We start from the raw sequence: 18,035 nt of genomic DNA on the forward strand, positions 1-18,035 counted from the left end.
GGTCTGTATGTGGGATCCGAACCCTCGGCAGGAGGGCCGCCACGCTTCCCAAGCGGCGCACTGTAGCAGTGCGCCACCGGGCCGGCCCCCGTTTCCTTGTTTCTTGATTTTTTTTTTTTTTTTAAAGATGACCGGTAAGGGGATCTCAACCCTTGACTTGGTGTTGTCAGCACCACGCTTAACCAGTGAGCTAACCGGCCATCCCTATATGGGATCCGAACCCGTGGCCTTGGTGTTACCAGCACCGCACTCTACCGAGTGAGCCACAGGCCGGCCCTTGTTTCTTGATTTAAAAAAGGAAATCTGAAATATATTAATATAAGGTATAATCATACATTTTTGTATTAGTTTTTGATTGCTACAGTACAAATTACCACCAGTTAAAACTACACGCTTATTATCTCACGGTTCTGTAAGTCAGCAGTCTGGGTTGGCTCAGTGGGTCCCCTGTTCTGGGTCTCTCAAGGACAAAATCAAGGGTTGACTGGCTGGGCTATTACTGGGGAAACTCTGGGGAAAAAAAATCTACTTCCAGATTCTGGTTGTTAGCTGTTTCATGTGGCTGTAGGACTGGGGTCCCTTTGGCTGTTGGTTGGGGGTTGTTCTCCAGTTCTGGAGGTCCCTTCATTCAGCTCCAAAGCCTACAATGGCAGGTCAAGTCCTTCTCATGCTTCCAGTTTCTTTGACTTTTGCTGCTGCATCCTTGACTCTAGCTAGAGAAAATGTGCTTGGTCTTTAAGGGTTTATGTGATTAGATTGGGAACACTTGGATAATCCAGAATAATCTCCTCATTTTAAGGTCAGTTGATTAATAGCCTTAATTTCATTTGCAAGGTCCCTTCACAGCAGTACCTAACTTAATGTTTGACTGAATAAACAGAGACAGAATTGTGGAGGTTAATCTTTAGAATTCTACCTACCACATCTTTATAGTTTGTTATTTTTGTTAAAGGCCAGATTAAAACAAAGAAGCCTGGTATTCCCATCTCTTCTACTTCTGCAGTAAATTATACACAAATCCAAGACACTAAAGAGAGAAAGAATCCAACTTCAATTTTATGATATCAAATCATTAACAACACATACATGTCAAAATGAGTTAAAACCTTACTTGACAAGCCATTCAAAGTGTTGTTTGCTGTCTGAACACCCATAGTCAGTGGTCCAGGCATGACCGATGGTGTATTTATGGAATTTCAGCATATCCATTACTCCAACTTGGGCAATAACACAACCAAAGAGATCAGGACGCTGATTTGCACAAGCAGCTAAAAATCAAAATGGAAAGAAAAGGGAAGTGGTCTATCATCAAACATCTAAATAGACAAAAACAAAGCAACACTTAAATGCTTTCATGAACGCTGGATACCTTTATCCTTAGAGCACAGGAAGAAATCACCAGAAATCACTTGCCCCATTGTCCACAATCTCCCCCCACCCCACCCTCCCCATATGTCTGAGAGGTAGGAATTATCTCATCAGTAATAGAGCTATACTCCTCAAAATGAATCTCAGCAGGGGAGAGTTACTTGGAAAGCTTGAGGACTTCCTGAAAAACCTTTGTCCCCTCCTCCCATCCCCACTTGCTTTCATGAGGAAGGGTGGGGAACTTGCTCAGGGTCTCAGAACCAGCCCAAGGCAGAAAAGCATCTGAAACACAGCTCAGGGCTCTAACCAATATTGGCACATTTTCTCATCCTGTTTTTCAAATTTTTTTTTGTATACTTAAATCTTTTTTCTTTTGTTTTGGTTATACAACAAATATTTATTGAACATTTGCCCTGTGCCTGGCATGAGGCCTGGGGATGTGTCAGGGATAATGGGAAAGATAAAGAAGTGAACCATCAATTATAATACAGCGTGGCAGTCACTACTGCTGAGAAAGTTCTGGTGCTAGGGAAGTTGGGTGTAGAGGCACCTAACCCTGTGTGAAGTAGCCGGGGAGCTCTGGGAGGAGGTGGCATTAATGCTGGCATGAGCAGGAGTTAGTCAAGGGATCTAGACTTCTACCACCTCTGGCAAAAAACCATTATTCCCTCCCCCAGTTCTGATTTCAGTGTCTATTACTAATATTGAATCCTGAGCCCTACCCTTGGGGGCCCTGATTCTCTCACTCAGGGGTTGGTAGGGTAGGAATTTGGAATCTGTTCTTCTAAAATAAGTATCCCAGCATCTTGATGAGGGGACTCCATCTTTGTGGGTTCCTTAAGGGACCCAGTTTATCAACAGGCATACACCAATTCCTGAATTTAAAACTCCAAAAATATAATAGAGTTACTGTGTGAACCAGTAAATAACACAATTCTCCCATTATTGAAATCAAATGGTATTTTCAATGTCCTTTCCCATTAAATCTTGGATTCACCCTTAGTTCTTCTTTCTCTTTTACCTCATATACAAGTATGCGAACACAGCTGGTCAAATTCAAAATACACCCAGAATCTGACCGATTCTCACTTCTTCCACTGCCACATCCCAGGTCCAAGGCACTACTGTCTCTCGCCAGAAGTCTCCTAACTGGTCTGTTTTTGTGCCCTTGCCTCCCCTCCTGTCTACTATAATACCATAGCCAGCACTATCCTGCTAAGAGATAAGTCAAATTATGACACTTCTCTGCTCAAAGCTCCCCAAAGGCATTTCATTTCACAGACTAAAGCAAGTCCTCTAGACTTCTGTGAGGTCCTACCTGGGTCAGCCCCACTCCCCACTCCCCCTGTCCTGACACTACTGTACCTCGCTCATGCACGTGGCCTCCTCTTACTTGAATACCCTGAGCCCATGCTGGCCTCAGGGCCTTGGTTTATTGTCTGCCCCCTCCGACTAGAATAAAAGCTCCGTGAAGGTGGAGGTGTTGTCTGTTTTGTTTGCTGACATATGTCTGGTATCTGGAAAAACGTCCAGCACTTTTTGGTGTTCAATAAATATTTGTTGAATGAATGGATCAAGTTTGTTATTATTTGATATTTAAGAATTTTATCAATACCCTTTCAATTTTATCAATACCTTTCTCCATGAGAAAATGGTTTTTTTAAGACTAAATTCTACTGGGGGTAAAGAATAAGAACTGGAATTCAGGTTTTGACACAGCTCAGCATGTTTCAAAGGCAAGGACAAATGAACAGAAGTGCTGCTCCCTGACTGAGGCAGGACAGAATAGGGACACTCCCCTGGGAGGCTGCTCATGAACATTCAGGCTGGATCAGCATTAGCTACTTCCTTGTTTTGCAGTTAATGAACCCAGAATGAGATGATGACAGCTTAACCAACCTACCAATCAGCATGCTACACCTGAACTTTGTGATTTTTGAACAGAAACTTAAAACCACAAAAACTGCAGTGCCTGTGCACTAGGAAGAACAAAAGTGTAGACTAGACCAAGAAGGGCAAAGTTAAGGAAAAGTGACCCCAATGCACTTGACCAAAAATTTCAGAAACTCAGGGATACACTACAGGAAGCTGATACAACCTTGTATCAGCCTGTTAGGCCTTAAATACCCTAGATCCTCCCCCACAACCGAATATTCCTCCCCTTAGTTAGGATAGAGAACACCTCCATCTCAGAACAACATATAAACCCTCCCCTTAAGAATCCACTGTGTGTTCCTCCCTCGTGAAGATGCCTATGCACTGTCCCGTGTGTACTTTTGCTTTAAAATAAAACCCTATTGTTTGAATGTTTCGACTGTCTGACCCTCTTCCCTTCCTTTTGTTATAGGGGTGCTCACCATGATGCAGACCCCTCTTGATCCTGTGAAAGATTTTTCTTCATGGTTTGACCAAGAACCTAGAACTGCTGTCCAGTAACATGATCTCCCCCACCCAAAATAATGGATGGAAAACCTGAAAACTGTCACAAGTGTTTTTTAAGTTGAGTCTACATGTGCTATTCTACACATGTACAATGGCCCCTCATATCCTAATGACACTGAATGTAGGACCCGGCAAGCAAAGGTCAGGCCCACCACAAAGTTCATCACAATGTTAAGTGCTATTGGGAGAGGAAAAAACAAAGTAAAATTTCATTAGCTACCACAAACGAGGATAAGCTACTTAGAGAGAGTACCACACAGAAGGGTAGAATCCAAAATCACAGACTACTGTCTCTCGCCAGGATAGAAGTCTCCTAACTGGTCTGTTTTTCTGCCCTTGCCTTCCCTCCTGTCTACTATAATACCATAGCGAGGCATCAGCATCCACCAGGTNCCATCTTTGTGGGTTCCTTAAGGGACCCAGTTTATCAACAGGCATACACCAATTCCTGAATATAAAACTCCAAAAATATAATAGAGTTACTGTGTGAACCAGTAAATAACACAATTCTCCCATTATTGAAATCAAATGATATTTTCAATGTCCTTTCCCATTAAATCTTGGATTCACCCTTAGTTCTTCTTTCTCTTTTACCTCATATACAAGTATAATGTGCATGCAAACACAGCTGGTCAAATTCAAAATACACCCAGAATCTGACCGCTTCTCACTTCTTCCACTGCCTCATCCCAGGTCCAAGGCACTACTGTCTCTTGCTAGAAGTCTCCTAACTGGTCTGTTTTTGTGCCCTTGCCTTCCCTCCTGTCTACTATAATACCATAGCGAGGCATCAGCATCCACCAGGTGTATGACACTGGACAAGCTATGCAACCTCCCAGGGCCCAGTGTCCTCCTCTGTCAAACAGGGATGACAGTAATCCCCATCTCACAAGGCTAAGGTTATGTGTACATCAGTAGCTCAGCACTGGGCCTGGGACACAAGGTGCTCAGCAGGTGTGTGTGAACTTCTACTGTTAACTATTTTATTACTATTAAACTATGGGTCCATCTTTGTGTGCACCTCATTTCCTTCATGACCTCTCTCTGCACCCACGGCATTTAGCATCACATAGCACAGGTATTTAAAAAATGTTTAGTGATAATCACATCTTAGGAGTTGTAAGTGACACAATTAGAGGGGTTTCAGGCTCAGTGCTATGCTAGCTAAACCCTAGAAACCCATGGATCCCGTGTGTGTTGGGGGATTGCAGTCCAGCCCACAGTGTGGTGGGAGAAGAGCTCAGGGCAGGGCTGGGATGGCTTTTCAGTCTATCATGAGTAAATCAGTATGATGTGGATTAAGTTGTCTCTTTATATTTTGTTTATCAGATGCCCAAATACAAGTGGGTTTTGCTTTCTTTGTGCCTCTGTTCCTATCCATGAGCCAAAATAATCGAGAGCTGCCTACAGTCTATCTGAAAACCCTAAGAGGGTTAACCAGTAAGTACAATGAATAAAATCCAGTTCTCACCCACTAAGAGGCCTCCATTTGAACCTCCGTTAATAGTCAGTCTCTTGGGAGATGTGTAACCTTCCTTGATCAGATATTCAGCAGCACACAAAAAGTCATCAAAGCAGTTCTGTTTGTTGGCCAAGATACCACCTATAATGTGCCAAAGTGAAAGAGAGTTAATTAACAAAACAAAACATAAAAAACAAGCTTAACTTAAAAGGAATTCAAATGATGACAGGGCATAGTTCCAACTACTGATTAACTTAAACAACTTAAACACAATGGGTTAACATTTAAAGAAATGCCTCAATTTAAATTTTGTTGTGCACTGTGGAAATCTATCACCAATACGACCATTGCTAATCCATATAGTAGATTTGTACTTTTCTGAAAACCCCTAGAACTTAAAAGGCAAATGCCCCAAAGGGAACAGATAATGTGTTTTGTGAGAGAAGCATGAGAATGAAAGTGTGAAAGCACGTAATAAAAAAGAATCCATCTCTATTTTGGAGAAGCTGAACTTAAAAATGAAACAAGATCTCCCAGCGTTGTCCCCCTAGCAACTGTGGCAGAGCTGGTGCCTTCCCCATGAAGGTGGAAATGCTCTGCAGAGGTGCACCCTAACCACTCCTCTTTGCAGGAGATTGAAATGGGTAAGTGATGAAGAGAAATAAATTCTCCAGTCTTGCCCCTGGTTACTCATGCACAGAATAAGTCAGAACTGGGTGGTGAGGCAGTGCTGCGGCAGGACGACAGCACAAGGTTCTGTATCCTTGAATGAAAGAGCTCACACGTCTCCCCAGGGAATATGGGTTTAATCTACTTACTGTAAGTCATCCCAATGTATTAAAACAAACAAAGAAATTACTTGAGGGAGAAACATTTACAGGGTCTTGGGATATCTAAAAGTAAAGGCCAAAAGTCAAAGGCATGTCCAATAACTGCCTCTGAAATGAACAAAAAGCTGACACAGATCTAATGAGATATTTGAGATTAACCACTTATGCAGAAATTCAATTAAAGATGAAGCTGTGCTACTGAAGAATTTTGTTCATATCGAAACAAATGTTATTAAGATTTTAATAAGAAATTATCAGTGGATTAGAACAGCTAAGATTACTTAGTTTCCAGGAATAATATCACTTCGGGTATATGACTATTTTTAAAAGAGCATTAAACTTTAAACTTGATTAACAATGGAATTTAGATTTATCAATGTTCTGTATACTAGGCTATAACTGGAAATGGTCCATTTCTGGTCTTTTCACTGCCTAAATTTTGAGAAAGCTTATGAATCAGTCTAAACACAGTCTACTTTTAGCTTTAGTCGAACTCCCAAGGCTTTAGACAATAAGTTGGTTCTAATTAGTAGAATATGAGGAAAAGAAAGCTGACCAGGACCAAATGCACTCTTTCCCCTCCGAGCATAGTGGGTACCTGATGACCAGAGAGGTCTTAGGGAGAAGAATCCAGTTCTTTTAGGACAGGGACACAAGATCAGGGATCAGTGCATGGGGTGTGTGTTTGAGTGAATAAACCACATACCATTTAAATAAGAATTTGAATTTGGGATGTAAATCAAATGTATGGTAAGCTTTAGTCGAACTCCAACCTGTCTACTCTCAAGGCTTTAGACAATAAGTTGGTTCTAATTAGTAGAATATGAGGAAAAGAAAGCTGACCAGGACCAAATGCACTCTTTCCCCTCCGAGCATAGTGGGTACCTGATGACCAGAGAGGTCTTAGGGAGAAGAATCCAGTTCTTTTAGGACAGGGACACAAGATCAGGGATCAGTGCATGGGGTGTGTGTTTGAGTGAATAAACCACATACCATTTAAATAAGAATTTGAATTTGGGATGTAAATCAAATGTATGGTATACAGAAATTTTATCATTTATTCCCTGCTGTGGATTGATTGAATTGTGTCCCCCAAACTTCACATATTAGAAGCTTAATTCCCACAGTAACTGTTGAGAGAGGAAAGCCTATTAAGGTAATTGAAAGGTGGGACCTTGGGGGGGTGATTGGATTATTAGGACTGCACCCTTGTGAGTGGATTGACCCATTTTTTGGAATAGTGGGCGTGATCTGAGGGCTTTAAAAGGACAGTGCATGAGGAACTATCTCCCTGTCTGCTCCACCATGTTCTGCCATGTGAGACCCCTGCATTGCTATAAAGTCACCACCAAAGAAGACCCTTACCACGTGATCTGAGGGCTTTAAAAGGACAGTGCATGAGGAACTATCTCCCTGTCTGCTCCACTATGTTCTGCCATGTGAGACCCCTGCATTGCTATAAAGTCACCACCAAAGAAGACCCTTACCAGATGTGCTCCTTGGACTTTGGACTTCCTAGCCTCTGAAACAGTAAGCAATAAATTTTGTTTTCCTACAAATCACCCAGTTCCAGGTATTTTGATGTAAGCAACAGAAAAGAGCTAATACATTCTCCTTTAAATACTACAGTTTCACAGTATGATTTTAGTGCAATTAAACTCCAATAGCAGGCCAAAAGTATACAACGAATTCTGTGCAGTTTCAGATACAATGACAATTGACAGTCTCTGGGGATACACCTGGCAGCAGCTGACCCCATGAGGGTGGGCAGGCCAGGCACCTGTGTGCTAACTGGGAACACCCCCTCCTTGTTAAGGTGCTTCAGTAGTTGGGTGCCTGACGCTAGCCCTGGGGTGCACGCTGGATGCCCAGGGGTCAGGCCTGGGCCCTTCCCTCTTCTTGATACTTAACATGTACTTATGCAAATCTTTTTACAGGTTTACCCTCATCTTCACTGATTTGATTTAATACAGAAAACCAGAGCTTTAGGCCTCAGATTTGAAGAGTGGAGAAGAACAAGTGCGGGTACGCATCTGCAGGGTGGTCTCTGATGCTCCTACTGCGGAGGAGACCCCTCTTGCCTGGTGCTGCCAACAAACTTCGTCCTGGAAGGCCTTGTTAGAAATGATGGCCGATGACTGGAGCGGGAAGCATGGAGCTGGTGGAAGTGAAAGTGCTTTCCCACATCCCCCTCTCCAAGGACACAGGCAAGTGAGGAGCGAACATCCTCTTCAGACTGATGGTTAGTCTGAGGTCAACTCCAGACACACAAAAGCCGGGGTGGGGGAGGGGTGCTGCTCCACATATGAAGAAGTAGAAGAGACAGGGCTTCAAAACAAAGACGATCATTTAAACACACTGACCAGCTGGGGTATGCTGTTAAGCACTATTCAATCAACTAGAATACATGCTTCAGGATGCCAGAGAATGGAGACTGACTAAAGCCTGAAAAGAAAAATGACTGTGTTCTTATGTGTAAAACCTTCATACGACAGTCACAGCAGCAGTGCTAGGAGGCTGCGATTTTTTCAGCAATGTTGGGAAGATCAGAGAAAACAAGCAAGAGGAAGCCCACGCTGGGAACAGGAAAGCTCTAAGATTGCTCTTTTCTCTTAAGAGAAAATGAGCTGCAAAAAAAGTCTGTTTCAGGATAGCCAAATAATGCTAACCTGTAAAAACAAGGTTAACAGGAGACAGAATAAATACCAAAAAGCTCCCCAAGACTCACTTGTGACAGAGATCATTAAAAATGCACCCCACACCTTGCAAAAAAAAAAATAATAATAATTTTGATTATGGTTTATGGGGAATGCTCCTGAAAAATATGGACTTTATTATAATAAATAGACTGCAAAGGAAAATGAAACATGATGAGTTATTTTCAAAGGGGGAGTGGTGTCTGCAATGCATTTGAAAATACCCTAATTTTTCATTTGTCTAGCCAAAATGCTTCCCTGCTCCTGACCCCTCAGGTCATTCAAACAGGAAGGATTAGCACAACTTTAGCTTCAACTCTGTAAGACTCATAGTTCTTCAGAGAAAATGCCTTACCTTTATGCCACGTCTCTCCATATTCGCCACCTCCTCTAATGTTGGCCACCGCAAGGACACCGCCCATGTGTCTCACAAAAATAAGCCTGGACACACTGAGAAACAGGAAAAACAGGAAAGCCTCCCATTAACTGCCTGGTAAAGACCATGTTATCTCCCTCCACCTCAAAAAAAAAAAAAAAATCTCCGAGAACACTCCATGCATAATGTTATATGAGTAGGACCCCAATATTTTTATATTACTTGAGTAAAGTGAAAAATGTGTAACTTCGGATTAATGTTTAACTACAAAGCTCATACATTTTTACAAGCATTCAGTATGTTTCATTTTTCTGTATTGGTAACTACTTCACTACACAATTCATAATGCAAACAGAGAAAAAACTAGCAGCCCTCATTTCATACCGGATCTACCTTTTAAACAACTGTCTTCACAAAGAAAATGCTGCCAGCCCAGGGGGGAATGGTGCAGGGCTCGCTGGAGGACCTGATGAATGGCCCTTGCCACCACTTTTTTGGGTAGCTTTCCCCAAATTGTTCAAGTAGGAAAAAAGAAAGAAAGCCCCTTCCTGAACATGAATTTTAGACATGTTTCCCACTTCTAAAGAGTATGAGAAGAGGAGATCAAGGACACAGACTAGAAAACAAGAACAGAGTTCTCAGGGCTGGAGAATATTTTCTAGAAAGAAATAGAAGAAACTATAGCACAAAGCTTCTAGACTAAAGCAGTCAGTACTCTGAAAAATCTGGGCTTTGTTTTTCTCCTCTTTCCACTGTGACCCAAAAAGTGCTGAGTGACATTTATTTGTCTATTTGCTGTCAGTTAATTTTGCTTTGAGAACTATTTCTGAGAATTTTATCATTCTTCTTTTCAGTAAGTGGGTAAACCATGGGCTTCTGCAAACCTGAGGCTCCAGATGGTTTGAGTGCTAATTTCCTGGATACTGAGGGTGAAGGGGAAAGGTACAAAGAGCTGAAATGGATGCAACAGACCACACAAGCACACCCAACTGGCCAAACTAATTTTCAATCACTTGATCTTCTCTTCAGTGTTTTCATGCATCTCTAATGGTCTCTCCTATTATATTAACTACTGTTATACCATGGTTTCTAGGATAAAAATGGTCTGGAGACTCCTCTCTTGACTCCTAACACAGCAGGTGTAATGAATACTGTTGCACAAATGAACAAAGACAAGTGTTTTTAGCTATGGTCGATCCACTGAGGAATCGCTGTTGTCTTGATCCTAGCCCTCCTTTTGGGACAAGTGGAATGGGGTTCAGGGTGCGAGGCTCTCTCATTGTTCATGCAATGGAGCATGTGTTCTCTGCCCCTGCACACAAGCCTCACTGTGTTTTGAAGCCTGTTGTTTTACTACTTTGAGTGATAAGGAGTGCAAACACTGACACTTTTTAATTTTGTATTGTAAGGATTAGGTTAATCTAATGAACCAACATCTATTGGCTCACATTTTAGAGTGATAATTTCAGGTAATAAATATGGCATATGGTTTTACCACACAGACATGGATGTACTACTGAGATAACACATTTCACTGCCTGCAAAGCTCTCTGGAAAAAGATGGGAAGCCCGTCTGTGGGCCATTCTCAGCCAGGGTGCAGGTGGTGCCTGGAATGGTGCCTGGTATCCAGTGCCGTCATTGCAGAATGAATGAATAGCAGCAACCATTAGGACACTCTTCTAACTAGTTTCCCTTCAATTCGCTCATATGAAGATGCCACACATATCTTCTAGAAATATCATTCTACATCGTGATTTTACACAAAAGCCTTCATCGGCTCCTTGCTAACAGAAGGATAAAATTAAACTCTAGCTAGATGTTCAGTGTAGTCCACAATTTGGTTTACAAACCACTTCAGAATAGGAACCATGTTTCATACTTCTGTAAATCTAAAATAATGAGCTTCTACAGATACTGAATGCTCAAAACAAAGTACCGGTTTTCTTGCATTCAACTTTGGGACAGCTGGTTGAGTCTATTCTCAATTTCTGTCCTTGTAGTCACCGGTCCATGAATCTCTTCCTAGATAAGAAAGATCCTGGATGGATCTGTGAATCAGATTTCATATGAGGCTCTACTTAGAAGTTGGCTTAAAGCTGGTGTTGCTAGTAGAAAATTTGTTTTTATTAAAAATGCTCAAAGCAAATTCCATTTTATATTAAGAATGGGATATTAAAATCAAGTTTGCCAACAATTGGCAGAAGATATTCATATAAACAATAGCAAACATATAGATGTAGATTTTTCTTCTTAGGCATAAGTTAAACGAGAAATAATCACAGAAACAATGACCATAGAATAGTTTTAAATGGATGGAGTAACAGCATATACAGAAAATATATTTATTGCTGAATGTTAAGACAGTCTATTTTAAGACTCTGTACTGGTGAAAAATATAATCATAGCTAAAAAAATCATTTCCGGGCCGGCCCGGTGGCGCACTGGAGAGTGCGCCACTTGGGAGCGTGGTGGCGCTCCCGCCGAGGGTTCGGATCCCATGTGGAGACCGGTTCCCGCTCACTGGCTGAGCGCGGTGCAGGCGCAACACCAAGGGTTGCGATCCTGTTGCCGGTCAGTAAAAAAGACAAAAAGGAAAAAAAAAAATCATTTCCTCTGAAGATACTACTGAGGGTAGTGAGGTGGTAGCAGATGACAGACACTGCACGCAAGGAGCTTCCTTTCTTCAAGACCTCAGTTAATACTAATCTTCTGTAGCCAGGCAGCTGTAGCCTTAGCATCCAGTTCTCAAGCAACCTATTCCACTGAGGACTTTTCTTTCTTTCTTTTCTTTTCTTTTTTTTTTTTTTTACAAGATTAGCTTGTAATGATCCTGCAATTCCTCAGGCAGTTAACACACAATCCTGCCTCTCTACCAAAATAACAAGCAAGAAATATAAAGTTAAGTATATCAGAAAAACACGACTTAGTAGACCAGTCTCTGGTATCTTTCCACTCCATGGAAAAGATCAAATATATGCGAAGTTTCAAGAACTCTCCCTGCTTACCTGTAGTTGGGTGTGATTGATATGTTGAAGCCACCGTAGCCATATAAGAAAGCAGGATGAGAGCCATCCAGTTTTATGCCTTTTTTATGCACAATAAACATTGGAATCTTTGTACCATCCTTGCTAGGGTAGAAAATCTAGAGCAAAAGAAAGCAGAATACTTAGATTTAGCATTATGTAGTAAATACTTGCATGATTATAAATGGGAAAAATAAACAGTAGTAAATTCTCTCTTCAAGACGTACAGTAGCACAATGAAAATCTAGTACCACTAAAGGACTATTTGATGGTGAGGTACCTTCCAGTTTTTATGGAGACAGTGTAGTGAACAGAACATGGATCTGAAAATTTGAATTTGAATTCTTATTCCATAATTATCTAGTGAGGTGCTTCCGCTCTTCATCCGCCAAATGCAGCCATCATGCCCACCTCTCAGCCCTTCGCAAGGCACACAAAAGAGAACAGGATTCAATTCTCTGCTCCTTAATCTCTCTCAGCTCTGGAAAAGTCAGATACTGCCATCCTGCCGAGCAACTCAACCTAGGAAAACTTTTCTAGAAAACAAATCTCACATTCAACTTCCTTTCGAAATGTGAAGACACTCAATATATCTTTATTTTTCCATATTCAACTATTAAACAAATGTTAGCAATAACAAAACATAGCTTAGAGAGTTAATGAGGAACAACACAGAAATCCTATTATTCTCGATTAAACAAAAACATTTTCTTCAGTATCGATAAGTGAGACTCATAAAACCTTCCTGAATCTGGGCAGCCTCAGGCAAGTTCACAGTCAACATTTCCATATTCATTACTTTTTGGATAAAGGATTTAGAGAAAAAGGATAAGGAAGGAACATTAAATGCTATTCAAGAGATAAGCCTCAGAAAAAATGATAAGCCACAAAAAGCTGATAATAGCTTCTTCTAGACAGAAAAGCTATAAATACCCTTCTCTTTGGGCAAAAAATGGTGTCTTCACCAGCTGACACCTGGTCTTTATCCCAACTGACACCTGGAAAGTGCCCTGGCTCAGAAATGTCTTGCTAACCTCACGAGTTGCAGTCAAGGACACAGTCTTTACACAGTGTGACTGGGAGCCATATGATATCCAAGCGTTCTGAGGTAGCAGTTCTGCTGCAGAAAGCTGCCATGAAGTCGGGAAATAAACAATGGGGGGTGGACGGGAGAGTGGTCAGGGATGCAGATATAGGGGTCGTGTTACAGAACCACGATAAATGCCACAAATGCCAAGAAACAGTAGTATAAAAAGCATTGTTTTTGACTTTGGAGAGAAATATTGAGAGATATATGTAAATGAGGGGACACAGTTTATTTAAAGATATTCAGTGCCAGTTAGCAGCCACTAATAGAGTGTAATTGTGAGGGTGGGTGCCAGTAAATGCAGAGGAACAAGTTTCAAATGATTGGCTGGGACTAATGAGCTAAAATACAGGGACTTCAACTCGGACTCGGAAAGAATTTAGAGCACTATAACCAGACAGGCAATAGCGTCAAAGGAGCAAGCTATCTCAACATGATGCTACCTTAACCAAATCATCTGTTCCAAAAAGAGTGTTCCCTCCAACTACCCCAACTTCCCACCTAGTCTCAAATCCCTGCCAAGCTCAACCCCTCCCCTTCCTGCCCCTCCGGCACCCTGCTCTTCACCCGGCCAGCTGGACTGGTGCACCTCTTGTCCCCACTGACTCTCAGACCTCCTGTTTCCAAAGTGTTGTGTCGTGACAATTCAGCTTCCTCCTCTGATACCACTTTTCTTGCTACCACCTTTAAGGTTTCCAATGCCTGCTTGCTGGCCTGCAACTCTCATCTGGCTCCAGGACAAAGGTATCCTTTTAGAATACCACCTGAAGCACAAAGTCCCCTTTATGCCCATAGTTGCAAAATCATATCCAGGCTTCAAGTTGGTGTGGTCCTGATGTTAAAATTACAATATTTTGAACACTGTCCAAAAGTGAAAGGGCATTGTGAAGATGATTTTACTGTGGGCAAGAAAACTTACAAGGCTATTTGTCGTGACATAAACAAACATACCACATACATGTGTGTTTATATATTTTCTCAAATCTCTCTACACATGTGTGCACACATGCACATTAGTATTCTATGCTGTTTCCATTTATGGGATGGCAATTGATACTAAACCTAACCTGACTCTTCTATAAGAGGGCAAATTGAACACTGAGTCTTCTGATAACGATGGAAGGAATACACATGGACACTTTAGAAATAGCCATTAAAAATAGCCCAGGCATTTTCCACCATGTACTTTTTACTTCTTTGATTTAACCGAAACTGGTTTCCTCTTGAAGCCACCTCCTTGAAAACTTTCTTTAAGAGGCTCTGGGGGTGTTTCCTTTCCCACTGCCTGGGATTTGCTAGGTTAGGAGGAGAAGCTAGCAAACGCCTTGCTTCCATTTGCTTTCCAAACCTGGCCCAGAAGCTCCACATCAGAGTCTATACCAGTGGTTCTTGAACTTTATTAGCTGGGCCTAAGCATTCTGTGAAGCACCTGTTAAAAACAGTTTCCTAGGCTTCATCCCCAGAGATTCGGATTCCACAGGTCTGGGGTGGAGCCCCCAACCTGCAGATTTAGCACATCTCCTAGAGTCCCCGTGGCAGGGGGGTCTGTGCTCAAAAAAGCAGTCATACCATTTGCTTTTATCACTCCCTCTATCCTCAACAATTAAAATCAACTAAAACCAGACATTTCCCCATAATCCTGTACAATTTCAACATGGGACTCTATACTCCTCTATACCCAGTTCTCTTGCAATTTCCCTCAGGGACTTTAACAATGAAATCAATGACCTGTCCAGCATCCTGACCTTTCAGAAGCTTGAGTGACTCAACATCAGGACCTTCATATCCACCCTTCCCTAACCACTGGTTCATTCAAATGTTTGCTGTGCATCTATTATGGGCCAGACACCACGCTCAGCCCTGGAGATATAAATATGAGCAAGACATGCCTCATCCCTGCCCTAATGGGATTCAGGGTCTACTGAGACAAACCAACAATGCTACACACATCCATCACCTTGACTGTGCCTTGGCCCTCAATGCTTGAAATTCTTCTATAAGGAACTTTGACTAGTCCCCCTTGTGACTCCAACTTATTCTTTCACCACCTCTTTCATTTCCTTATGTGTAGGGTATCTGCCTTTACTTTTAAGACTCTTATTGTGACATTCAGTCCCTTATATTGTCCCTGGCTATCAGCATCCCTTGGGCTTTCTTGCCCAGCTTGGGACCCTTGGACATCCCTTTAGAAGCCACTAATACCTGAACCTCTCTAATTCTGATCCTAACCCACTGGATTCCTCCTCCTCCTCTGGGCTTTCAGACACCCAGCAAATGGCAACTCGCTTCATTATAAACTAATAACAGTTGAACTCAGCCGGGCTCTGAACTTAGGTCTTACGTCTTTCCCCCCAAAATGATTCCTTATGTCTTTTTTCCTATGTCTTTCCTAAATGTCTTCTTTATATCTCTCCCATGCCCCCCCAAATCAATTCCAGAGTTTTCCATTTTCTTCCACTCCCAACACCAACATGCGCATCCTCTCCTCTTTCTACCTGGCCTTGCCTATCTTCAGAGGCTGTCTGCTTGGAGTTCTTGAAAAACTTTCTGCCAAGTTCACTCAACCTCCACCACCCCAGAGAAGGAAGGATCATCCAGCCTTGACTCCATTCCTCACCTCCTCCACCACTGCTGCTCTCTTCCAGTCAGCGCAACTTTTTGTTTTTGCATTTTCTCCCTTTCCTTGACATACCAACAGACTGAAATTTCTGCTGTCCTGTATGACAAAACCTTTGGTATTGCCCTGTTTGCCCCTCGAATCTCTCGAAATCTCCATCTCCCTTCTTCCTGATTGACATATCCAGAGTAGCCTAGTAGCCTACGCCCACAGCTCACCCCCTTCCTACCTCCTGGATTCCTCTGTCCCCATCACTGGTCTTTCAAAGGTCATCAGCGGACGTTCTTGTCTTTCTCCTTGTCCCTCCATCCCTACCTCTACCCGGTTGTTTACATCCTTTGCAACTTTTTCATAAGCTTATGGAGACACGTATTTATACAATATTCTCATACACACAGGTGGTTACTATACAGCAATAAACAGAGTCAGGCTATACTGGGCTACAACTTACTCTTCCTTCCTCACTTTGCAACATGTCATAGAATTCTTTCCAAGTTAAAACAGCCAGATTTACCTCATTAAAAACATGGCTACCTAGTATTTCATTGTAGGAATATACACATATTTATTTAACGATTTGTTCATTGATACACATTCAGACAATTCTTTTTTGTTGTTGTTAATAATGATGGAATAAATCCCGTTTAGATAAATCTTTTGTTTTCATGCCATGATTTCTGTAGGATATACTCGGGCAAAAGACTGCTAGATCGAAGTGTACATACATTTAAAAATTCAATAGATTCTGACAAATAATTCTCCAAAAAGGGCACATCAACTGAAGTTCCTAGTGACAATGTTCACCTATGTGTTTATTTCTCATCAGCAGTGGATGTTAAAGTGAATTTTAAGTTTTGCTAGTCTAACAGGCAAACACTGCCATTTAATTACTGCTTTTTTATTAGTAACCATTTTCATTTATTAGACGTTATATTTTGTCCTCAAGGAACAAAGTATGTCTACTCATTTATTATGTTACTTTTCCTCTCTGATTAGTTAATAGAAACTCTTCTTACTTTAGGGATATTAACCTATTTCTGTCATGTTTTGTTTATATTTTCTCCTAATACATCACCTGTTTTTTTAACTTTGTGGCATCTTAGGCTGTAAGAAGTTAATATTTATGTATCCAAATATTGATACTTTCCTTTTAGTTTTTTATCTTACATAGAAAAAACTCTCCCACCCTAAGTTATCAAAATTATTTGTCTATATTTTCATCTTGAATTTTTACATTTATATTTTACATATGGTCTGGGATCTAACTACTTTGCTCCCAATGGCCAAGTATTATATACCATTTATGTCTATTCCTATTCTTTCCCTCATGGTTTAGAAATGCCATTTCTGAACTGTTTTCTTTCCAGGCCTCACCATTCTTGATCCATTCTTGGAAACTGCTTTTTTGGCTTCCTGGGTGGAGTATTTCTCTGGTTCTTTTTTATTTCTCTAGTTCTTTTTCAACTTTCTTAATTGATCCATTACTGGCTCCGCTTCTTCTTCCTGTTTTTCAATTTTCTATACCTGTCTTCTCTTTTCTCCCTGCAAATTCCCTCTTTGCCAGCTCAAAGAGCTCCAATAAGCTGCTCTGTTGGAAGGATCCCCATGTCCATGTTTGCAAGCCCAAAGCCAGACCCGTGTTTCCTGAAGGTCACCCACGCTCCAAGGATCTGTGACCCCACGTGGAGGATGGCCTGTCTACAGCTCCGCATCAACCTGCCCAGACACACCAGTGTGCAAGCTCTTCTTTGGCCTCTCTTATTTTGGCTAATAGAGGCACTCTCTTTTAAGCCACCCAACTATCAACCTTCTGAATCATATCTTGTGCCAAAGAACCCCACAACCAGACACACATTTGATTATTTCAGTTTTCACAACCAGGTCTCTCCTCTCCCATTTGTACTAGCAAACCTGCTGAGTTCTCTACTCCACTAGCCCCATAACCAATCGGTCTCCCTAATTCCTCTCATTTGCTAAAGTGGAGGTGTGGTAGGAATATTAGATCCTCCAACTATTAGTAGCAATGTAGAAATTATCATGTTATCCATATATGTGTATAATACAAAAGCCATTAGTGCTTGATGTGTAGATAGTTGCCAAAGCTTAAATCCATATATTGTTTTTCCATTACTC

The 18,035-nt window shown here is 41.5% G+C and overlaps 1 protein-coding gene across 1 annotated transcript in view; it reads right to left on the minus strand.

The window, feature by feature from the left end:
- PREP (prolyl endopeptidase) overlaps positions 1–18,035 on the minus strand; it is a gene marked incomplete at its 5' end in the record, with an annotated part of 116,070 nt that overhangs the window by 3,898 nt on the left and 94,137 nt on the right. The window contains 4 exons of the mRNA XM_008589129.1: positions 1,112–1,268; positions 5,282–5,413; positions 9,154–9,248; positions 12,181–12,317. Of these exons, the coding sequence (XP_008587351.1) occupies positions 1,112–1,268; positions 5,282–5,413; positions 9,154–9,248; positions 12,181–12,317 (521 nt within the window). The remainder of the gene's footprint in view (positions 1–1,111; positions 1,269–5,281; positions 5,414–9,153; positions 9,249–12,180; positions 12,318–18,035) is intronic.

Source organism: Galeopterus variegatus, unplaced genomic scaffold (genome assembly GCF_000696425.1).
Source record: "Galeopterus variegatus unplaced genomic scaffold, G_variegatus-3.0.2 Scaffold5223, whole genome shotgun sequence".
Lineage (NCBI taxonomy): Eukaryota > Metazoa > Chordata > Mammalia > Dermoptera > Cynocephalidae > Galeopterus > Galeopterus variegatus.